The 24219-nt window shown below is 52.5% G+C and overlaps 2 protein-coding genes across 2 annotated transcripts; one reads left to right on the plus strand and one right to left on the minus strand.

The window, feature by feature from the left end:
• Window positions 1-338: 338 nt before the first annotated feature.
• RGS5 (regulator of G protein signaling 5) lies at window positions 339-15713 on the plus strand. Its single transcript, XM_009669740.2, has 5 exons — window positions 339-718; window positions 5998-6108; window positions 10310-10371; window positions 10739-10905; window positions 11345-15713. Exons 1-5 carry the CDS (start codon window positions 675-677, stop codon window positions 11504-11506), a joined length of 546 nt encoding a protein of 181 aa, XP_009668035.1. The 5' UTR covers window positions 339-674; the 3' UTR covers window positions 11507-15713.
• A 534-nt stretch (window positions 15714-16247) lies between these two features.
• On the minus strand, window positions 16248-23645 carry RGS4 (regulator of G protein signaling 4). Its single transcript, XM_009669739.2, has 5 exons — window positions 23382-23645; window positions 21047-21151; window positions 20012-20073; window positions 18730-18896; window positions 16248-18216 (listed from the first exon to the last, which is right to left on the minus strand). Exons 1-5 carry the CDS (start codon window positions 23423-23425, stop codon window positions 17965-17967), a joined length of 630 nt encoding a protein of 209 aa, XP_009668034.1. The 5' UTR covers window positions 23426-23645; the 3' UTR covers window positions 16248-17964.
• Between the last annotated feature and the right edge of the window lie 574 nt (window positions 23646-24219).

The following is a 24219-nucleotide window of genomic DNA, read 5'->3' on the forward strand; positions in this document are numbered from 1 at the left end:
CTGGTGTTCGTTTACCTCCAAACAGGACAGAAAAATATCAGTTTCCCACGTAGCAAAATTATGGAGAGGGCTCATCTTTGGCCTTACCAAAGTGTAACCATCTGAAATTGTTGCTATGATTAATAGATATATGTATTTTTAACTTACATAAAAATGAATTTGTTCTGGAACAAAAGTTACCTGTCATCCACCAGCTGGTAACCACTGTTGAAACTGTATATATTTTTATGTTAGCCACAGCTCTAAAATCAAAGGAAACACCTTCTCCTAAGCACTTTGATTTTGATGAAAGTGACATTTTTGTTGAATACCCACATGAATAAAACATTTCTACCTGAGCCTTCTGCTGCTTTGGAGCCTGATATATCGGAAAGAGGAAACCTCATGGGCTCCCTGAAGCTTCCCAAACTGCAGCTTAGCCGTTCCAGTTTGACCACAGAAAAAAGCATTTTCCACCCGTGTGAGTTCAGAGAGGACAAAACAAAAGCCAGAAGCCGCGTTCTCCGGGGCCAGCTGCTGTGGGACGGCGCTGCTTACGGGGCTGGCTGGGCTCCAGCTCCTGGCCGCTATATATGTGGGAGAAGGGGGAGCTGGACTGCAGACGGAGCTGGAGACGCCTGGTTTAGCAAGCTCTCGCACTTTTCTCAAAGCCGGAGAAATCGCAGCGTGCCAAGATGTGCAAAGGATTAGCTGCGCTGCCCCACACGTGCCTGGAGAGGTGAGAGCCGCCTGGTGTCAGCAACGGCTGGGGCAGGGGCAGGGTGTTCCTGGGGCCACGCTGGGGCGCAGGGATACAAGTGCGAGCACGAGGGTGCCGGGTGGCTGCCGAACGCTGCAGGCGGAGGCTGGGAGCAAACGCTTGGGCTCCCCGGCTCGGGAGCTGAGGCAGGGCTCGGACGGCAGCCGGACGCTGCGTTTTCCCGGGCTGGGAACGATGCATGGCCCCAGGATGGAGCTGTCTCATAGCAGCCATAGAGCTGATGGTCCCCCTCCAAACTGGCGGGTGGGCAAGGGGAAGGGACTGTTCGCTGTGGGGCGCTCTAGTGAGATGCTGCTAGCGTTTCAGACCCTCTGGCCGGGCGAGCACTGAATCTGTAGTCCCAGATGCCCCTGCCCGGTTTGGAAACCTGCGCTGCAGAAAGGCAGCGATCGGTGCCAGTTTAGGGCAGGGGCAAGTTGTCCCCTGAAGCAGAGCAGGCGGCCGCTTCGCTCGTGGAGCAGAGGGCTGCGCTCAGGGCCCGTCTCTGCCCTCCCTTCCCACCCGTGCATGCTGGGGAGGGTCTGCACAGGCTTGCTGCTCCCTTCCAAAAGCCCCCAAGGAGCCTCGGTGGCCCAGGACTCCTCGTAGGGGGCAGTGGAGCTGGAGCCTCACGTGAAGCTGGCCTTGGGTACACAATTGCTTGGAGAGACCTTCTGCGACCAAGCAATTCCCTTGGTTTAGCATTTTAATCCCCAGGCACTGGGGGCCAGTTAGGACCAGCAGAAGATTAGGGCTGCATGTAGTCTCAGCTCAAAGTGGCTGTCTTCTGTTGGGGCTCAGATTTGCAACTTCTAATGCTGGCATTGGGGGAAAAAGCAGGAAAGCCGTTGCCTTTCTGAGACAAGAACAGTCCACGTGTGCTTAGAAACAGCCCTAGCTGTAAAGTACCTCAAAATCCCCTCTTGTTCCTGGATTTCCCTCAGTGCGTGGATTATCCAAACCCTGAACCCTCTCACAAGACACTGCTTTGTACAGAGAGTCCTTTCTTCCCCGTTCGTTAATGGCCGCGTTGCCCTGTCTCACTCTTCTCAGCCTGTGGCACTGCGACGTTTATCCCGGCTCCGGTTCAGGGCAGCCAGGGAAGCGGCCGGGCTACCCAAGCCGCAACTGCAAACGTAGTTCATTGAAAAATGCCTCAGATTTGAGGGACTTTTGGAAGAGGCTGTGGTCAGAACCAGAGGCGCGTGCCCATGCAAGGGTATTGGCGGGGCGGCAGGTCCAACACCGCTGCGCTTCGCAGCAGGCACGGGAGCCCTGGTGTGGGTGGCCACAGGCGCTGTGGTTTGTGCTCTCCAGCCCCTCTTGCAGAGGGTCTCTCCTTGCTGGTGAGGCGGCCAGGGGGGCTTTCTGTGGGACAGTGCTGGTATTGGTGGGAGGAGAGCTGGAATCGCTGTGCAAGGCGATCGGGGTCTTGTGCAGGGGAACCTCGCCTGGGGCAAAGCCTTCTCCTCAGGAGGATACTCAGGAAAGCATTTCAAATGTGAAATATCAACTGAGGATTTCCTTGTGGCTACAAATACTCTTGTAAGGCAAACATCTTATTACTGGTCTGTAGAGGAGACTGTGGATAGCGTTCGGCTTCTTAGGGGGGAGCACAGGAGAAGTCCCTCTGTGTGAACTCAAGCTCCATCAGTGGAGCCTGAGGGTGCTTCCTTGTAAACAAGGCAATTTTACAAAGGCAGGAATGGCAGGTGGGCAATTCAGCTTCCCCTCTGGGTAGTCACTGTTCCTTGCAGCCTTATCCTTGGGTAGACAGTGGGAACCACACAGGCCTATAGGTACGGGGAGACCTGGGACACCTCCAGCTGTGCTCATCAGAGACTTTGCAGCTGCCCCGTTGACCACAGCATTGGAAAGATGCAGTCTTTGCTGCCTTTTTTTTTTTTTTTAAAGGAGAAGTGCTGCATTTCTTTGTTTTAAATGTGCCGCTGGCTTGACCTGTTTGGTGCCCTCTGGTTCATATATTGGAAGGTCTCCGGTGAACCACGTAGTGAACCCTGTTTACCCTCTCCATTGCTCTCATGATTTTTTAGGCCACTGCTATATCCCCCTCATGTGTCTCTTTCCCACAATTAACAGTCCTAGCTACTCAGGCGTTCCTCAAACACAAGCTATTCCAGGTCTTTTATCATCTTTATGGCCCCTCTATGAACCTTCTTCTGCTCTCCTATATCCTTTTGAGCTGAAGGCACTACGCAGCACTTTTCCAGATGTGGGTGAATCACAGATTGATACTAGGCTATAGCGTTCCTCTTTGATATCTCTTGTCTTTCCTCCTACTTTCTAACACTGGATTTGCTTTCTTCAGTGCTACTGCACTGATGTTTTCTTGGACCTCTCTTAGACTCACCATGTTCTCACTCTTGAAAGGTAACTTAGCCTATAGCTCACCATTTTATACACGGATCTAGGATTTTTTTGTCCTGGGGCATCGTTTTCTACTGTTCTACAGGGAATTTCACCAGCCACTTCACTGCCAGTGTAGTAAGATCCTCCTGCAGTTCTTCACAATTAGTCCTCGCGTGTTTTACGTGGATAACATAGTACCTGCCACCTGACTGCTAACCCGCTTTACCCAGTGTGTATGAAGCATTAAACAATAAGGTCCCAGCCCTTCTTCCTGTAGGACTTCCCTCACATAGGAAAACACACCTTTTATCCCTACATTTTTTTCCTGCCTTTTACATGCTGTTTCCCATCTCGTTACCCATGAGCTGACCTTTCCTCCTATGGCAGCGCAGGGTCTGTGGAGCCTCTGGCAAGGACCTTGTGAAAGCTCCTCTGGAAACCCAAGGGCTGGTATCTCCAGCATCACTCCAAGGCATGTGCTCGTTGGCCTCCTCAGAGAGGGCCGATAGGTTTGTGAGGAATCTCTTCCTGCTGCCAAAGCTATGTTGACTCTTCTCCAATATACCATATTTGTGCATGTGTCCTCTAAGGCTGTCTATTACAGTTGCTACTAATTTGTCCATACAGGCATCAGACTAACAGCTTTATAGCTCCTTGAATCTCCCCTGCAATCTTTTCCCCCGAGCGGCGTTACATTTGGCACCTCCCTGACCTCAGATACGGCAGCAATGTTAAGAGAGACGTTACCTGCCAGGGCCTCCATCCTTGGGCCGTTCAGGACTCCCCAGAGACCACTGCATGGTTGGGGTGACTTGCCACTCTTCGGCTACTCCTGCCACAACTTGTCCTGCTGCCAGAAGCAGATCCCACACAGAGAAAGGTTTTCCCGGGGAAACAGTCCCCAAGAGTTTTCTGTGTGAAAGCAAACTAAAAGCAAATAAAAATACGTACTTTTTCAGCTATAGCTTTAACTTCTTTGAGCTCCTTTTTTTTGTTGTTTTGTTCTTAAGCTTGATCCCCTCCTGGCCCTCCTCTGGCAGGCTTCCTGTTCTTGATGTGTTTGAAAGAGTCCATATTTGCTTTTAATGCCTTTTGGAAGTTGTTTTTCAGACTTTTTCTTGGCTTGCTTGCTTATGTTTTTACACTTAACTTTCCACAGTTTATGGTCCTTCGATTTTTCTTACTCGGACATAGCTTTGGGGTTTTTTTTCTGAAGGATGCCTTTTTATTTATAGCTGCATCTCTTACCCTCCTGTTTAGCCTTTTCTGAAGCCTTGCCTGAAAGCCAGTAATGCAGCTACTTGAGGGCTCCAGCATGGTTTCCTAAGAAGTCCACCCCTCCCGCTAGCCCGTCAGCCCTCTTGGCTGCCCCTTTGCCTTTCCTTTTAGCAAGCCTCCTCACTTCCGTGCAGCATCCCCGTTTTTCACTGGATCATCACAGCCAAGGATTTTCTGGGGGTGTTGGATGCATTCCTGGCCGCAAATCGCTGCATGTCCCCATGGGGCTGGGAGCCAGGTCTGGGGGCAAGCTGGCCCGATGTGGCCACAGGGCTGCCCACGAAGGGCTTTCCACAGCCTCGGAGGGACGGGTACGTATAGGACATGCCAGCATCTCCACATTGGAGACAGCTCAGGCGGTGGGAGCGTGGGGACCTCATCACCCTTCACCTAAGATCCTGGTCTTTCCAGGCCAGACGTGAGTTTTCTTGGAAGCACAAGCAACGGAAATTGTCCCCGTAACCGCTGACATTTCCTGAGAAAACAGTGAGCAAATGGAGACTGCCCTTTTCCTCCTAGAAAACCATAAACAGAGGGGACGCCCTCCAAAACGCCGGGATTTCCTGCGAGAGCAGCAGGCAGGGGAGGGCCGGGAGCCACGGGAAGGGCCAGGTGCTGCGCGGAGGTGGCCTCAGCGGAGAAAAAGCTGCCGGGGGTGAGAGCCAGCCGTACAAGCCCCTCTCCTCACGCTCATGGTGGTGCGAGCAGCCCGGGCATCCGCCGGGGCCACCCCAAACCCGGTGGCGCAGAGGAGGTGCCACCTGCCAGAGGGTTCCACAAATTCCTCGGCAGAGCCTGCGGGATGGAAAGCAAAACACAGAGGCAGTTTTACGGGAGGGGAAGGCATGGAAACGAAATAGCAGACATAGCGAGGGAGGGAGCTTTCACGGAGGGCACGAGAAAATAAACAGCGGCGAGCCGACAAGCGACGCGCCCCGAAGGCCCAGCCGCTGGGGAGCCAGCGCAGCCTCCCGCGGGCTCGGAGACGGCCCGGCCGGGCACCCCGGCGGCTCCGTTTCCCCCCAAAAGCAGCACTGCTGATCTCCCTGCCGACATTTCCTCTGGGCTCATCACTATAGAAACTGAGCACTGCGCAGACATCCACTAATTCGGCTTCGGAGCGGAGCGGCCCCGCGAGCTGCGGTGATCCAATTAGCTCCACCACAGCTGGGGACCAAGCGGAGGGAACAAGACCGAGCGCTGCCGCCAGTGCCGAGTGCCCAGCTGGAAATGGCTCAGACCCGCGCCTCTGGGGCATTCTGGGCTGTTCATCTGTGCAAAATCACACAGTTTTGTATCTCGCTAGCTACAAAGACCCGGCTCCCTCCCAGGGTGGCTGCACTGGGCTTGAGCATCTCGCAGGGTCTCCAGCAGTGCCAGTGTGGCGTAGGGCAGGGACAGCTCTGCAAGTGCTGCTGACCGAGGTGATGGGATCTGCCGGTGGCCTGTCTCATAGCTTCTCAGCCTCCTCTTCTGGCCCATCCAGCCCGGGCAAGGGAGGCAGCAGGGGTCTGCCACAAGCATATCGTGATGAGGTCCCTCCCAGGGGCTCAGGGACAGCCCCGTCGGTGCCCTTCCCACCTGACCTGCTCTTTTTCTCTCCTCTGCAGAGCCAAGGAGATCAAGACCAAGTTGGGCACGCTTCTCCAGAAGCCCGACTCGACCATTGACCTCATCATCCCCTACCCAGAGAAGCCGGAGAAGCCCGCCAAAGCCCAGAAGTGAGTACTTCCCATGTGACGTGGCCAACACCATCGGGCGAGCAAGGCAGAGGCCACTGGAGCTGGCAACCCCAGCAGAGCCGTGTGGCCGGGGCAGGCTGTGCTGCACCAGTCCCTGCCCTGCGGTATCCCTTGGTGGCTCAGCCCACACCACCACTCCTCTGCCCTGACCATCCTGGGGCATTGCCGCCAGCCCCGGAGATGGCACTCTGTGAGGAGACACACCTTGTGAGCTGTTGGGAGGATTACATCATCATACCAGTGTCTTTGAGTGCTGTAGGGTGTGCTGGGAGCACTGGGGTCCAAGGCACAGATCTTTCTTCCATGCAGTAGAGGAGGATACAGAGGTATTTCATGTCTGCCCCTTCTGGTCCTGCAGCTCCCACAGTCCTGGCTGCTTCAAGGAGGGCCAGTGAGTGCTTTCACATGGAGCATCCCCATGCCTTGTGGCTCCAACACTTTTCTGTTGTACAGGAAGTGCAAACTCAAGCCCTTTTGGGATGAGGAGGAACAAAAATCCAGCTACAGATGGCGAGGGCAGGCACAGTAGGGTATTATGTAAAGGTGGCTCATGACACATTCCTCAACCTGTGTGCAGGCTCAAAGAATTACGTCACGGCAGCATGAGAGATGTCAGGCAATATAGTCTTTTGGAAACCAGATTTCTCAGGGAAACTCAATTTATATTTGATGAGATTTCACGTTCATTTGATAAAAGTTACTTCAGCGGCGCAAGGCACTTAGACATCTCTGAGTCATTTGCCTCAGGTTATTGTACCATTACCTTCCAGAAACCATCAGCTTTGTTCAGCATCACTGTGCAGCAGGGTGGCTGTTTCAGGCCACCAGCGCGTGTCCCAGACCTCAGACACACAGCTCCCTGGACACACTGCTTTGCTCTGTGCGGCTCCACGAAGACTGCACATCTTTGTCTTGCTGTTTTCATCCTGACCCTCAGCTCTCCAGCACGAGGCTGGCTTAAGAGAGCACAGCAAAGAAGAGGAACAGCTAGAGATGCTGATGGCTTGATCCGTAAGATTAACGGTTCAAAGAATTGAGACTTGTTAGGAGGCAAAATAAACCTTTAAAGGAAATTTTAGCTTAAACCTAAAAGCAGGATTCTTTCCTAGATGTAGGGCAGTAGCCTCACCTAGGATTTTTCCAGTCTAACAGCAAACGCGGGCATCAGAGCTGCCGGCACACCTGAGATGTGATGCTAGTAGCTCTTGTAACATCTTGCAGCCCTGCCACCATACAAGCGCAGACGATGACTCCCTTGGAGACAGGCATCTGTCCCTGGGAGTTGCTCCCGTTCCTCGAGGTACCCCTAAGCAAAAAGGGGTGCCTCCTGGATTGAGATGCCACCAAACACCCCACACAGTGCTGGAGAACTCTTTGCACCTTGGGATGCTCTTCTAGACAGCTGTCAGACCCAGCTGAACTGCTGGGGGCATGTTCTTCCCCTTGTTACTCCCCAGGTTTTTGGAGGTGGGGGATTTGTGAGTCAGAAGGCCAGCAGGTTCTAAGGACTTTTAGAGAGAGAGAAAAAAAAAAAAGTGGTTCTTATTGGGAGCTCTTCACCAAGTTTCCATTTCTACTAAAAATGACAGCTTAAGTTTTCCAGTCCGGCTCCCCACAATCTCTTTCAGTCCAGGCAGCGTTACTCTAAAATGACAACTTTCTAAAAAGAGATTGCTGACAAAAGCCAAAAGGTTGAAGTTGCAACTCTCAGGTGAACGTAGGCAAACATGTGCCAGCTATGTTCGCTCTCATGCTAGTCTGCAGAAAGCTGCATGCGTTTTCCAGGTGGCCGCTGTGCTATCAGGGAAACGTCTGTGTGCTGCTCCTATGGATTGCAGCGTTACCTGGTAAGAGCTGCCGGAGGCAAGGCAGGAGGAGGAGAGTGACTGTTTGACAGTGCATTTTGCTCTCAGTCACTGCCGTGGCCAAGATGCCTCTGTGAAGGAGACACATTTGTCCCCATTGTTTGTTCCTGCTGAAAACCAGAGAGCATATTCACTCCCTGCTAGCTGAAGGAGTTTTTTTCTCCTGCATTTTATTGTTGCTCAGCCCAACTATCATTCATCAATGAGCATCTCAGTCTCACTTAATATGATCCCTGGGACATTCACCTAATGCAAAAGTGAATTTTGTAATTTCTAGGAAATCTGGATTCTTGGATTGTATCAGGCCACTACAGCAAGGTGCTTTTCCTCACACTCACCGTGGGGTGAGGAGACAAGGAAAAGGTCTCGCAGGGAGAGCGTGCGTGCCTGGCTGGGGAAAGATATGCATAAATTCTTGGGGGTCATGATCCTTGATAGCAAATGTGAACATGTTTCAGGATCCAGAAAGCAAATTACCCCTAATCACCAGCCCTTACTGCTGGGTAACGACAGGTTAATAACAAAAGGGCACCTGATACGTAACCTGAGCAAACCTTGCGTTTCTGCCAGTCTCCCCTCAGCAGATTCCTCTCCCATGCACTTCCCTGATGTTTTCCTGAACCTACATGCTTTTTGGGCCACCACAACGTCTCATGCCAGGGAGTCCCTCAGCTCAGCTGCAAGTGCCACCTCTGCCGTTCACTGAACCCTGCCTCCCCGCTGCCCCTGCTTTGGGTAGGGGGGCAGACTGCTGAGCACGGATTTGCTTTTTCCTTTGAGCTCTCCATCATTGACTCCAGCACCCGGCCGGGGGGGAAGCTGTCCGCTCAGGGGCCGCTCTGTGCAACAACACCTTGAGCAGCACGTAGGCAGCCGCCGAGGTAGTTACCAGCTCCGCGTAGCACAGCAGCTCTGAGCGCGCCAGTGCCTCCAGACCGGCGCCGTTAATCACAGCCAGCTTGTCACTGGAGGAGGCAAACCCTGTCTGTGCCAGCCCAAATCACTGCCTGCGACTGGGAGGTGGCACCGCTGGCACCTGGGCTCAGGGGAAAGCAGCCGGCCTCACGGGGAGGGGAGCAGGTCCTCGCACCCTCCTCAGTCTAGCTTGAACTACACCCAGGCAGACTTTGCAGATTGCTGCTTGCAACTGAACTGTGCTGCTGCTGGGGAGCATTTACTCTGCTTTTAACAGCATCGGGCTGGCTGCAGCATCCCAGGGGCAGTCCGGCCCCTGCCTTCCCTGGGCACAGGTGCTGCTCACACAGCTTTCCAGCCCCAGAAGCATGCCGCCGGCTCAGGCGGGACAGCATGATCCAACAGAAAATCCCACCCCACACCCACCTGAAAAGCACTGAAGGTTTTCACTTGCGCGGGAGGAGTGCAAGCAGGCGTCCTGCCCTGCCGCGGGGCGTGGGAATGGGGCCGGCAGGCTGTGGGAGCGGAGGGGAGCTGACCCCAGCCGTGGCCCCGTGGGGACACGGAGCCAAAACCATCCTGTCCTCCTTCCCTCACCCCGGGGAAGCATCCTTCTCCGCCGACCCGGCCCGTGTCCCGATGGAGACGGGCTGCTCAAGCGTCTCGGCGCGGGAAGGCACTGGGGAAATGGCAGGGAGTCAGAGGTGAGAGACGCTCGTCCCATCACCAAGACACCGGCCTCTGGACGCAGCAGGAGGTTCAGGGACGCTTCCCAGCTGGAAGAGATTAAAAAAAAAGTAGTGAAAGCAAAGCACTGGGCAAGGGCAGCGCAGCAAGTCCCAGCGCAGCCTCCCGGTCCCAGGCAGCACCACTGAGCCCACCCAGGAGAGGGACAGGCACCAGCAGGACCTGCCGCTGCATCCTGCCTTCCCAGCCGTGCACAGGAGCGGGGCAGGAAGGTGCTGCGTGGTTGCACTTGTGCTAGGCAAAGCCAGCGAGAGCTGCGAGCAACAGAGCAGGTTCACTTCAGGGTGAGCCATGTCTCTGCTCAAAACCCATCCCTTGGGGATTCACCTGCACTAGCTCCAGGACCTCAGCCCTCGTCCCGACTTTCCCAGCTAAACTGCAGGGTACGTGGACACTTGGCTTATCCTCAAGACGAAGATATCATATGCTGCAATTCAGTCACACCCTCACCTCCCTCTGGGTAAACTAACTACAAAACTGCTCCCTGTGCACCCAGTGCCCCAGGTCTGCAACAAGCTTCATAGCTCTTTACTCTACTCCCCGCCATTTTTAAAGAAACCTCCCCCCCCCCCCCGCTCCTTAAAAAATAAAGCCCAGACCCCTGTGCTGCAACCATGGACTACCTGTTTTTTTTTTTTCTTTCCTCCCTTTAGGCCATCACCAGAGGAGGCTTTGCAGTGGCGCGATTCCCTGGAAAAGCTCCTGCAAAATACCTGTAAGTTCACACCACCACCCTGCCCTGGTGCCCAGGGGCTCCTGCCCATCAGCCCCATGCCAGTCTGTGGCATTTTTTCCCCCCTTCCAAGGCTGGTTTCACGATGCAGCACGTCCACCGCTTCCCCAGGAGCCTAGGGGCACTGGGGCCGCTGGTGCTTGCAGAAGGATGAGCTGGCCCAGGGAAAGCCCTTTTCCAGCCCCACGCCACCTCCAGGGTCACCCAGAGCCCACCCCACAGCCCCGCTCGGCCCATCCCGAGCTTGGCCTGGCATCCCCTCCCGCTGTGCATGCACCGCCGTGCCCCGCTCTCCGTCCATGCCTCCCTGGTCGCCGGCGCTCAGCGGCGGCCCCACGCTCCCCTGCAGACGGGCTCGCCAGCTTCAGCAGCTTCCTGCGCTCCGAGTTCAGCGAGGAGAACGTCGAGTTCTGGGTCGCCTGTGAGGACTACAAGAAAACCAAGTCTCCTGCGAAGATGGTGGAGAAGGCCAAGAAGATTTACGAGGAGTTCATCCAGACCGAGGCACCTAAGGAGGTCAGTGTCCCAGGGGCTGGGGACGACGGTCCCCTCACCGAGGGGCAGCCCCGACAGGCTCTGTTCCCCCAACACCTGGCTGCAGGCTGAGCCGCCCCTCAGAGCAGCCTTTCCTGGGCTAATACCTGCTGCAGGCACTCATAGCACACATCCAGCCCCCTCTCCCCACAGAGGGGCCGCAGCCAGGCACCTTGCATTGACATTAATCTTAAAGCATGGCCACTGTTACTGTAGTCCTCCTCCCCGCAAGGCTAGCCACACTGCAGAAGAGTCTTCAATCATCATTACAGATTTGTCCCCCCCAAACAAGCCAACCTGATTCACTTGCTCCCCATAATCTGTACCTGGTTGTTGGTGGCAGAAAGCAGGCCAGGGAGATGCCCATCTCCCTCCACTCAGGAAGGGCAGAGTCACCATCACTCTTACACTCCCATCACAGGTGAATATTGACCACTTCACCAAAGCCATGACCATGAAGAACCTGGTGGAGCCATCAGTGAGCAGCTTTGACATGGCCCAGAAGAGGATCTTTGCCCTGATGGAGAAGGACTCCCTGCCGAGATTTGTGCGGTCAGAGTTTTATCAGGAGTTGATCAAGTAGCAACCTGGCCAGGCTGTGCGAGGCACTCCCCACGAGTGATCCCACCGCTTCTGTCTGATCGCCTTCTCCTCTCGCTGCTTCGCTTTCTCATTGCCACCCTCAAAGGGCACTCAGGAGTGTTGCTAAACATCTCTCCCAGTGCTTTGGACTCCATCAGAGATGCCAGATGTCTCCTCTCTTACACTCTCAGTCCTCTCTCATCAAAAGACCAATTAGCAGAAACACCTGGTGAACCTCCCCTGGATTTTAGGTGGGGGCAGTGGAAGCAGCTGAGCAGCTGATATCAGCTGTGACCCCACAGCAGCTGGAGCATGGGGGCCAGGACCAGGGCCAGGGCCAGGGCCAGGGCGTGCTTCCCTGGGGCTGTGACGCTCATCTTTATCCAGAGGTTTTCAGATGCCAGCCTCTGCCTTGCAGGCCCCCTCTCAGTGCTGCTGGGGGGATTCTGGGTGCTGGGTTTAACACAGACAAACTGCCCTGCTGCCCCTCCAGCTGCTTCCACCCCCAGCCCTCTGGTCCCTTGCAAAGTGCCCCTGGGCAACCGTTTCTGTTGCAAGCTCCTGCCACGTGTGTGCCACAGCTTAGCGCTGCCTAGTGCCGCGGCGCCTGCAGACGCTGGTCCGCGGCCGCGTGCACGAGGGGGAGGGCTGGTGCCCGCAGCTGCTCTGGGATCAGTTCTTTGATTTGGCTGTCGGGTGAAGCAAAGGTGACAGACAGCAATTACATCCGTAGGGAAGGGAGGGAGCCCGAGGCCGTGCCGCCCAGGGCGCCTTAGCTGGCGCCAGGCGAGAGGCAGAGCCAGCAGGCAGCGCTCCTCGCTCCTCGCCCAACGGCTGCGCCTGGGAGGGTGCCAGAGGGATAAAACCAAACCTGTCCGTTCAAAGCACTGGGGCTGTTTAGCAAAGCAGGCCTCCTGCCTGCTCCAGCCGCTTGCATGAGTCCCTGAGCTCAGCGCTTCCAGTCTGCCCCCCAGTCCCTGGTGCCTACGCACAGCCTCAAGCAACGCTGCAGAGGTGGCTGCCGGCGCGCTCGGATGCATGTCTGGGGACGTCGCTGCCGCGGTTTCTCCTTGCAGTTGCTTCTCTCTGTAGTAGGCACGCCAAAGCGATGCTTCTGCACAAACCCAAACGAGGGCAGTCGATTAGACGAGGGAGGAATACCGTGCTGGGGGGAAAAAAAGCTGTTATTTGGAACTATTCAGATCCAATTCCAAAAAGAAAAAAAAAAGACAAAAAAAATTGAAATATGAGGAATAAAACGCTGTCTTCTTGAACAGGTGACAAACTCTGCCGAGTTTGTGAAGCCTGCTCCTCTCTCTTCAGTCTCCTCCAGCCTGCCAGGGCATGTGTTTTTAAGGCTGTCTCTTAAAAAGGCCAGTTCTTTGCAAATGATTCAAACCCAGCCCACTTTACTAACAGAAGATATCGCACCTAACAACAGGGCAAAGGCATATATAAAAGGAAGCTGGGGTCTCATTTCAATCTCGACCTGGCGAGTTCTCTGATGTGAACGTAGTCACTCCTTGGCTTGTGAATATGTCGTCCCTGGGACAAGCTCCCGGTGCAGCCACCGCAGGGCCATGGCTTGCAAGGAGCGTGCTGTGTGGATCCACCTGGACAGCAGGCAGTCCAACATATACATTTAAAATATATGTGAATATGCTCCCAGGAGGCCTCTCAGGGCAGCCACCCACCCTCAGACTGCTGTACTTAAACTACAAATAATGAGACTCCATGCAAAATGCAATAACATAAACAAAGGGTTTTCCAACCTCTTAAAGACTTAAAAAAAAATCTGATCAAAACCCCAGCAGCCCCAAATATTTACATGTTGTCACTATGGTGATGAGTAAAAATACATCTCTAGCTGCAGGAAGTGGGCTGCGCTTTCCAGGCAGGGATGGAGGGGCAGAGGAAAGATGAAGGCGATCCCAAATGCACTCTGCACATTGGCTTTTTTTCTCCCCAGCAAATGGCCTGGGAAAGCTGGTGTTTGAGTGGCAGCGGGTGATGCCCACAGGGCATTTCTTGGAGGCGAGCGCGGGGTCGGCTTGGGCTGCCACAGGTCACCAGAGCTGCAACGGGGCCAACGCATGGCAGGGGGAGCCCAAGCAGATAATGCCTCTGCCGTCAGAAAGTGCAAGTCTAGTCTTCAAAACGGTGTGGGGTCTCCCCAGCAGTGTTTGCTACCCAGAGCTGGTATATGATGAATAAGAGGCAAGACCAGGGCTTAGAGCAAGAGGGTAGGCTGGTTTAGCAGTTGTAATACAGGGTGTTCCCACTGCCCGTGGTCCATACGTAGGCTCTGCCGCGGTCCCAGCATCTTCACACAGTGATATCAGCACAGCCTGGGTTTGGTGTGTTTATGCTCCTCATTCACGGCACTAGTCTTAGAAATGCAAAACCAAACAGACTTCCCTGCAGAAATATATATTCCATTCATAGTCATATATTCCATTTTTACTTAATAACTCAGCATATATTTCAAGTTACTCCCATAAGATTCACAGTTAAATGCCAATGCCAATACTGTAGTGAGCTGGATTCTCGGAAACATCCCCTGCTGAAGGGTGAATTGCTATGTGTGAGACAAACCTGAGGTGTCATGAGCTGCAACAGTGACGCATGGGCAGAAAGCGTCTTGCTATGTAGGTATCAAAAAGAAAGGTGGAGGCCAGAATCAGGAGAGGTGAAATAGCTTCTACCAAGGCATCAGCTAGAAGCGCCAACTGAGCATCAAACGTTGGACAGAAAAAGTTGGCCAGGAAGCTCAAGCCAAGACTCGCTTGCAGGACGAATGCGCAGGCTCCTTGGTAGCCCATGGGCAACCTCCTGAGGTCTGTGAGAAGCACGTCCTTGGCCAAGTTCAGTGCCACTCCCCACGCAGCCGTGACTGCTCCGCGTTTGCACTTCGGGATGGTGAAGGTGTGAGTCTGGCGGCATGTGCCAGGATGTGCCGTGGTGCCCAGCAGGGCCCGACACGGCTGTGGCTCGCAGGAGCGCTGTGCAAACGGCGTTCTCCCAGCGGAGGCTGGTGAAGTTGTGTTTGGGTAGGATGGGCGTTTGGCTAATCACTCCAGCACGCACGCCCCAGAAACGTGGCAGTGGCTGCATTTACCCTGCCGCTGAGCTTTCTGAAGGCTAAGAAACATTTATTGTAGGGTCAATACCAGTTGTCATATTTCTGGCAGGAAATAGTACATGTATTTTGTCACTCTTGCTCTTATCAAAGCTGGCATATGTATGAGCACCATACACATACTATTACGTATCTGTACCATTATAGACATATACAAGCACACACACACACACACGTCTACTCCTAACATTGGCACCTTGATCTCCAGTGAGTCAGTGATTTAAAGTGCAGAATTGCCAGACAGGGCTTCAGGTCTGTCAGAGGTGAGCCTGCGTGGGTTTAGCACAACCCCCTCGGCCTTCCCTAGAGTGAAAATGAACATGCGTCTCCCCAAAGACCCCCAGAAATAGCCCCCATGCCCTTAGCCTGTGCCTGCCTGTGCAGAGCTGTGGGGCAACCGTGGCCGAGCAGGGGCAGGTGGTGGGTCTCACTCCCTGTGGTGGCTGGGGGTCCCTGCCTCGCTGCCGTGGGGCAAGGCAACCCCATGCTGCAGCGTGCAGTCCCTGGCGTCCAGCTCAGCTTTGGGCATCCCCAGCTCCTGCCCAGGGCCATGGAGGGGTGAGCTCCCTGCTACCACTCGGTGCCCCCTGCTTGCTGCTTCCCTCCCACCCTGGGCATTATTTGCTGTGTGTTTTCCAGTTAACTTGGTGTCCCCAGTCTCCGCTGGCCTGTCAAGGCTCCCCACGTGCTGGCAGCAGGATGACCTGCCCCAGTCCAGGCTTGGCCGCTTCACTGCAAGGCAGTGGTGGGCACTGCTGCGCGCAAGGCTGAGCACGTCCGAACGCTCGCCCAGACCCTCCCTGCACCTTAGCCACATGTTGAAGCACCCCGGCTGGAGGGTGCCAAGTGGCGTGGCCAAGGACTGGACAGTGGCCATCATGGGAGATGGGCTCCCTACACAACTGAGCAGCCATTTTTTAGCTTGAAGTTCTCCCGTGGGATGTCCACTAGTAAGAGCCCCATTGCATGGTGAAGACGTGGGACATCGGTGTGCACTGAGGAACTGGCTATGTTAATTCATATTCCTGTACCACTCAGTAATCCATATATAAACATATTTCTGCTACTATCTTGATAGACTATTTATTTTGTCTCTTTTGCAGTAAGGTGCAAGATTTATTCACTGTGGCAGGGACTGAGCAAAAGCCAGCCCTGCTCACCCTGCACCCACGCTGTCCTCAGCCAGCAGCTTCACACAGTTGAGCCGAAACGTGTTCCCCTCTGGAGCTCTGGCCAGGAAAACGTCCTCCTGGGCAAGGGGGAAACGCTCCCCCGAGTTTTCCCTGGCACAGAGCAGGACAGGCCAGGCTCGCGCCAGCTGCAGCGCAGCACTGCTCCTTGGACAGGGCTGCAGCTGGGCTCCTGGGCTGCCGCGACCCCTTTCACCAAATATAACTGAAATACCTGAAAGACCGTAAATAACTGAAAGGGTCTGGGTTCCTCTGAACAGGGTATCTGATAGATATAATGGCTGTTTCATCTTTCCATGACTTAAAACAATCTTGGAGTGAAGTCATTTGTAAAATGACTTTTTTAAAGTAACCTTAGTCAATGAACTGTATCTGTGCTTATTGGTTTCACAGAATGACATTTTAGAAGGGACTAATGCAAATATCTTTTATTTAGAGGGTATTTGTCCTTATTTAAGCACAGATACATTTTTTCAAGGGTTATCAGGAGTTCCCGGTACCAGGGGAAAATAAAACACAGCCACGTGCTTGGTAAGTTCAGAGCTGGCTGAGATCCTTAGCAAGCCTCTCCATCTTTTAGCTCAACATGCAGGCTTGTGTGTTTCAATATGAGCTAATAAATACCAAATAAAGCGAGTACTAAAAGAGTTGTTTCTCTGTGGGCCTGGAAGTGCCTACTGTGAAAACTACAACCTTCTCCTGCCATGTCAAAACCCCAGTGTGAGAAATGTTGTCTGGACTGGGATGCAGAGTGAGGAATACATGGTTGTCAGAGCAGCTCTATCCAAACTAAGGAAAGACCAAGCCCCGAGGAGAGCAGGACCTACAGCCATGGGTCTGCTCAGAGCAGGCGCTTCCAGCTGCTCACTGGAAATGCCTGGTACCTCCAGCCCAAGATGGCAAGCTCAGCACTTATTCCTTGTGCCTTCAAGTGCAGGTCAGTGTCAGGTCCCAAGGGCCCTGAGCGAAGGCCAAATCTAACCATAGCGATTAAAAAATAAATTGTCTTCTAGCAGAACCCTGGAGCAGCAATGAGACTAACACATTCCTCTTACCACTTTCAAGGAAAAAACAAGTAACGCTACTACCAAATTCTAGACTCACATAAATAATAAAAGTATAATAAAAGTATTCAGTGTCAAGTATTCCCAAGCATGGCCTCTTCTCCTCAGCTGGTGCAGTAGTGATCCTATCCCAATCACAAACCGCCTCAGACAAAGGAGGGCAGGCAAACCTGAAATCAGACGGCCCTCCCAGAGTTAGTAATATACACTTGCCAGTCTGAGAGGGAAGGAAACAGCTCTGCTCACTTATGGTATTAGGAAGGTGTTTTTAATCTGAGAGCTTGAAAGATACAATTATTATTGACAGAATGAACCTTTCCCAAAATAACAGCTCTGTACAGCCCTAGGAAAGATCCTTGGCCAGCATAAATTAGATGTTATAGCAGGAAAAGCAGCCACGGGGGAGGGCTTTCATGCAATTTTGGCTGTAATGACCAAGGGAGGCTGTTTGCTAGTCTGGAAAGTTTTGGTGCCCCTTTAAGAAAGGGTAAGAGCCGTTCCTAAATCTGACTAGCGTAATGCAAGACAGCTTGAGTTCTGAGCAACTGCTACTGAAAGCCTGGATATTTGGGAGCTCTATGAACAGCTAAGGACCAGAGAAAGTCCTTTCTATCTAAGCTTTTGCTGATTATAAAGGAGGAGATCACAGTCCCCAACACTTCCCTCGGCTTCCTCTTTCCCCTGCTCCTTTCTAGGTGCCTCACTGCGACATTGCATGTCTGGACCCTTTGTGGTTAGTGCTGGGTTTGAGTGTGTACACCTTTTCCCGACAGCACCAGCCCAGCCGGGCTCACAATGCACATCAAAAACACAGCAGACAGACAAGGATTTCACCCAGCTTTCATGTCCAACAGACTCCAGGGCTCCTACATCGATGGAGTCACAGGAGGGTTTGCTACACAAACTGAGCCTGACTTGGGTTACAAATGCTGACTGTTGCATGACATGGGACACAACTGGGATATTAGACAGCTACTGGAGACAGCTCTGTTGCTTCATGCCAATGAATGCTTTTGCTGCCGTATACTCCTGCAACAGCCCTGCCCGCTCCTGGCTTGCTGCAGGTTCAGGCACACTGAGAGACGATGTTAGAGTTGCAGTCTAAGGTGTGAGTGTGGGTTCTTTTGCAATTTTCAGGCCCGTAGCCAGTACCAGGTGGGCTGACCAAGTCCAGGTAGAAGTGGGACTTGAGGAAACGGCGGTAAGAATCTTTCTCCATAAGAGTGAATATTTTTCTCTGAGCCTCATCAAAGCAGGACAGTGTAGGCTCCAGCACATTCCGGCTTGTCTTGTCCCGTGTGCATGAATCCAGGTTCACCTGCAGGCCAGAGGGACAGCATAAGTAGCATCTGTCCCAGATGCTAGCACAGGTAAGGGAGAACCCAAATGTCTCCCCACCAAGCGTGCTTAAGCTCGCCTTGAGGAGTAGTGGTCTGAAACGGCCATTTGACACACTGCACCCTTGGCAGAATCCGTGCAGCCAGCTGCCAGTGACTGGCACATATGCCTCTGGGCGCAATCAGCCAGTAAACTCAAGTCATTGCACAGGAGTAGCCAGAGCACGGGACGCGGGGGGGAGATCTAAGGCTTTTCCCACTTGAGATGTGGAATAGCCATGTGGTTGTTAACTGAACCACACTGGTTTCACTGTGGCCAAATTTAATTTTAAAGCAACAAAAATGGCATCATTCCCTTGCTAATGAGAAGAGGAGCAGCACCCTTCAACTTCTGTGACACTACCAGACCTCTGTTCCTCTGTGTTTCTGGCCTGGTTCAGAATTTGGGGTGATGCCTATGCCCAGGAATGTTCTCTAAGAGATGGGGCACATACCTCTTTCGTTGCCTGCACAGAGATGAACTCATCGTAGATCTTTCTGGCCTTGGGGCTGAGCTTGGCTGGCGACTTGGTTTTCTTGTACTCCTCACAGCTGACCCAGAACTCAATGTTTTCTTCACTGTACTCAGATTTGAGAAAAGCCCGGAAAGCAGCCAGTCCTCCTAGATTGTTTAGAGGAAAACCAGAGCAGGTCAGACTGTTGGTTCTTGTGACTGGAAGTGCCTGTGAACTCCAATGCCTCAGCAAACAGCAACGTTGGGTTCTCCCTCCCAGAGCTGAACGAACAACTCCCTTGCAGCAGGCAGCTGGGGACGCCTGCCTGTCTCCATGGCGGTCACTTGTGCAGGCTGAGGGAAGTTGGAATTCAGACAGGCCCCAAAGGGATGTCACGCGTGGGTCCTCAGCTGCCTGCTCCCACACAGTGACCTTCAGTGACACAGCCAGGAGAACACACGCAAATCATGTGTCCCCAGGAGGCCTTGAGGAGACAACCAACACATGCTGTCTCAGGCCATGGGAATGGCGTGAAGGAAACCTCAAGGACATAAGTTTAGCCTGGAACTGATGGGAAGACAAAGTCTCCCATCAGTGGGCTCAGCTGGAAACAGTTTCTCCACTTTCTGGCTCTTGTTTAACCTGCTGTGTGGTGCAGTCTCGGCCACGCTGAGATCAGCTTGCACAAGGACTAAAACAGGGCACCTAGGAGACCACTGTCTGGGGAGAAGGGAGGGAGGAAGGGAAACAAGTGTGGCATCACTGTGACCACCGCAGCAGGCAGCATGCAGAGCGGAGGTGAGCGGGGAAGCAGGACGGACTAAGCACACTTGTCTGGAGGGGCACTGCTGACTGCCGAGCAGCCGTGCAACTCGGATTTAGCTCAATGGATTCTCTTCTCTTGCAATGGAAAATGAGACATGTGAGGGTCCGTAGCAGAGAATCAGCTGAAACTGTAACAGATCTCCTCCTAGCAGGCCAGAGGACAGCATGGGAGCCTGCAGCCCACAGAGCCTTGGGTGCAGGGCCTTTTTTTCTCCTAATTGCGTTCACAAAAGGAACAACTCGGTAGTAGGCTGAGGCCCCATGCACAACATATTCACAATGTATTATCCCTTGGATCAGACAAACTTCATCATCCCTCCCAGTGGTCTGGGTGGCCAAAGGAGCTACTGTGTGCTGCCAGGAAACAAAAGATAACATGTCCCGTGCCACCTCCAGGGACTGCTCAGCACACTGACTCCCCCTCAACATCTCCAGCAGAAGGGCCCTCTCTACTTACGGTCATGATGGATCAAGTTTTCCAAAGAGTCTGCCCACTTTTTGACTTCCTCTTGGCTAACCCTAAAAGGAGACAAAGGAACATATACAGAGAAGGTTTAAGGGGAGTATAGAAAGGACAGATTAGGGTTTTTTTCAGTACCATTACAAAGTCTCTTTCCATGACTGTTCAAAAGCATACACATGAGAACAAGAAGGAAATGTCTGCTTCATTTGCAGGGGACCTCTGGGGATCCCAGATCCAATCTATGGAAATTCCAGTTCGCGTTCTCAGTCACCAGCCAGGGGCTGGAAGGGAATTTTCCTGGAAAAACAGCTATTTGCTTATTTTGTTAGCTGGCTGCATCTTTCTCTGGGGGAATCACTCTTACAGGTTACATCAGCGAGCTCCAAAGGGTCTGATTTCTTTAACCTGTCAGAGGAACACCAGTTATGGAGAAGAGGGAGGAATGTGGGAACTAGCATACCACATTTGCACATCCTGCATTCATCTCCCTACCATACCAGAACATCCTAGGGCTCATCTGTTCCAGGGATGTGTCTTGGCCTTTGGAGTTCTCCCTGAAGAGGACAACATCTGCTTAAACCTCAGTGAGAGCAGCAATACCTTGACAGGCTGCTCTGTCTGTTTTCTTTGCCAATAATTCTGCGTAGTTGTGTGGACCATTGCACAAATCTGCCTCAAAAAGGCAGTGCTGCTGATTCTGAAATATGTAAAGCCACAGTTGGTCTTATGATGGCCTTGTTCCCCTGTGCAGGAGACTACACAAATCTTTCCTTAGGCGCACATGTTTTGAATCACAGGAATGTTGGTGGGAAGAGATCTCGAGAAGTCTTTAGTTCAACCTTCTTCTTGGAAAGGGACTGTCATCAGTACTTGAGGGCTATTGCCCACGCTGGAGTCAAACATATAGGCCTTCAGCACATACTGGGAAGCAGCAGCAGTAGCAACGCTAGTGAATTCAGCTCACTGAAGGAGCAAACAAACATACTGCAGCCAGCCTGGACTTAACTATACGGCCACATTTGCTCTTACCTCTGGGTAGGAGATATTTTCTCCTTCTTGCCCTGGGAAGAGCTGTAGTCACAGGAATCTGACTTCTGCAGCAAGAAGCCCAGACGATGTTTCATATCTTTGGCACTGAAAAAAACAATTCAAGAATGAAACAAAGATAACGTGTTACACCTCTCCCTGCAGCTCCCTCACCCACTATAAGCTCTTTCAAAGATAGATAGACACTCAGTGACACAAATGCAGGTCACAGTCAGTGATTCCAGTGCTGACATTTCACTCCTCATAGCTCATACTTCTGTTACAAGACAAGCACAACAGTCAAAAAAAATGTCATTTCTCACTTTCAGCAGCACAACCTTCTGGCTGAGAAGGTCATCAGCCTGGGGGAAGTGATGGCAAAGGCGGAGAAGCTGCAATATTCCTACTGTTTGTTAGCAGTTAAAAGACTGCGATAGATAGGTACCACCATTCTGCAAATGTGACACCTCTCTGAATTGATTTGCCCAGCTACCGAATGTCTGGTTTGTATATGCTTACCAGCCCGTCCCCACAGCCCCTGCCTTTTCCACACCTCATCACAGGGCTGCGCTGACAGCCAGGCCCTGCCAGGCCACCCCAGCAAGCAGCTGTCTGTGACACGGAGGGAAAGGGAAGGAAGCAATGGGCTAGGAGAAGGATTATGTGGCGAGATCAGGAGATGAGCACAAATCTTCACTAGATCCAGCCCACACTTTGACTGCAAGTTGCTCCCTTATTCTCCAGCAAGCTCCTAAGAGGATGCATGCTTAATTTTGTTCTGCTTTTCAGCACACTCAGGACAATCATTGACTGGCTGCACAATATAAATACGCAACAGGTATTGGTCTCAGCACCTCTCAGGATTTGCTTTCCATTTAAGAACGACGGTGGCGTTTAATCAGTCCTGCTTGCTCAGCGGTGTAACCCCTGGCCTGCCTCAGGGTGTAACGCGGGTGTAAGCAGGAAATTCTTCTCTTGCTCCTCACATCAGAGCTTCAAAAAGACCAGGAGGATGTGCTACAGGGCTGAGCCCTGGCAGCTGCTCGGCCTCCCAGCACTGCTCTTTGCACCACTAGTAGCACTCTGTCAGCAGTCCCAGCTATATCTCATCTCACTGCTTGCCCATTCTCATAAATGTTTTCTTAACAACTTGAGCAGACTCATTTCTGTTTCAGTAGTACTAAGGTGAGAGTGAAGGAAACTCACAACTTCTTTAATGCAAGGCTCTTGTGACCAGGACAAATCTAGGCCCTGATCAGGCAGAAACGGGGAGCTGAGGATGCGCTAGCTCTGCAGTGCCAGAGGCTGGCTGCCCCTCACTGCAATGCTACCTGCCACGAGAAGAACGAGACCACTCTGCTCTGCAGGAGGAAGGCAGCAGAAGGAAACAAGGCACTGCTGTTTGCAGTGAGTTCTGCAACTTTCTGAGATGGGGAATCCTGGGGATACCTGGACAGGTGTTAAAAGATGTCAATTCTTTTCCATGGATTTTTAAAAATGCTCTTTTTTTTTTCTGTCAAAGTTTTCTGCAAATTTTCAGGGGGGAGAGGGCAATATTTTTTCACCACTTTTTCAGCATGTTTTCAAAGTTACCACACATGGAGATTTTTTTTTCCCACTTGAGAGCACGCCAGCGTACAGCCCGACCCTGCACCAGCTGGTGCCGTGGCAAGAGTACAGCCCAGCCTGGCCCAGGCCTGCACGGGCCCTGCAGTACCATGCATCGTACCAGCATCGTACCAGCCTGGCCCCACACCCGGGGGTACAGCCCGACCCCACAGTGGCCCCACACTGGCTGGTGCCGCACCCAGGGCTGCAGCATCACAGTACCCTGGGCTGGTCCGCACCGTGCTCTGCCTGCTGGCAGCCAGGTCCCCAGTGACCAAGTCACCGGTCTTGCCAGGCTCAGCTCCTGCATTTGGTGTGGATTTTGGGGAACCATCCTCCATTTTTGTGAAACCTTGTCCACCTTGCTTCCCTCTCAAAACCAAGAAAAGCAAATTGCCTCCATTCACTAGGGAAAGGGGTTTCAAAGGAAAAGGGGAGTGCAAAGCCTGTGGCAGAAGCCGATGACAGGGATATCAAAACACAGCAATGCTGGGAGCCGCTTATTTTGCTGATGAGAAAGGTGGGTTTAGAGTTCCCACAGCTCAGTACAAAACCTTTATGCAATTCTGCTTCCGATTGATAGAAAAAAGCCTGAAAACAATCACTTGTATCTAATCTTACAGAAGAATCAGGGCCAAGCCTGCCACTCTTGCTTCAGACATAAAATGCAATACATCAGCATAGATCCAGACTAACAGGACCATAACAGATGCTCAGAAACAAAGAGTACCTTTTCAAGCATGTGGCTGGCAGTGCAGCAAGTCCCTTGCACATCTTGCTCCCAAGGTCAGCTCTGTATTCCAGGAAAAAAAAATGCAGGAGGCAGCAGAGGCTGTGTGCGGGTCCTTTGCCGGCTGCAGAATTCAGTCTCTTCTCTAAGCCAGCTGCACTGGTTTGGCTCTGTTTTATAGCCTTCCCCAGACAGCCCAGCAGCAGTGTGTGACCCAGTCAGGAGACAGCTCAGCAGCAGCACCCGTCCCCTTTCTGCCCACCCAGGAGGAAGCTGGTGACGTATAAGCCAAGATAAATGACTGAGTGGGACTGAAAACCTTACCAGAAATGAAGCCTGCTGTCTGGCTGCAGAGGCGGAATCTTTCAAGAGGACAGAAAAAGCTCCTGGGGTTTTCCTGTGTTGCAAAAGTTGAAGGAGATTTCAGAGGGTCAAAGACAGGGAAAAGGGTCAGAGAATCAATTTGGAGAAGTGAGATGTGCTTTGAGGGTTTTTCCATTCATTTTTCTGTTCTATTTAAAACAAATAAGAAAAAATAAGAAACAACAATTTTAAACACTAAAGGCTCCCATAATCCCAGCAAATGCAGAAACCGGAGCTCCAAGGAAACAAGAATGGAAAATTACCAGGGAACTACCCCGGTAGATGAGATTGTCCTGATTTAATCTAGAGCCAAGGGGATATTTACCTGTGGTGATGCTGAAAGAACAAGCTCTGAGGGGCAGACCAGTACTTGAGCGCAAAGAGGTGCATGACAAGCACGTGATAAGCGTATCCCAGCACACTTGTATCTGGGGACTGTGCATGTATATATGTAGAAAAAAGACATACAGGAGGT

This window comes from Struthio camelus, chromosome 8 (assembly GCF_040807025.1).
Source record: "Struthio camelus isolate bStrCam1 chromosome 8, bStrCam1.hap1, whole genome shotgun sequence".
Taxonomy (NCBI): Eukaryota; Metazoa; Chordata; class Aves; order Struthioniformes; family Struthionidae; genus Struthio; species Struthio camelus.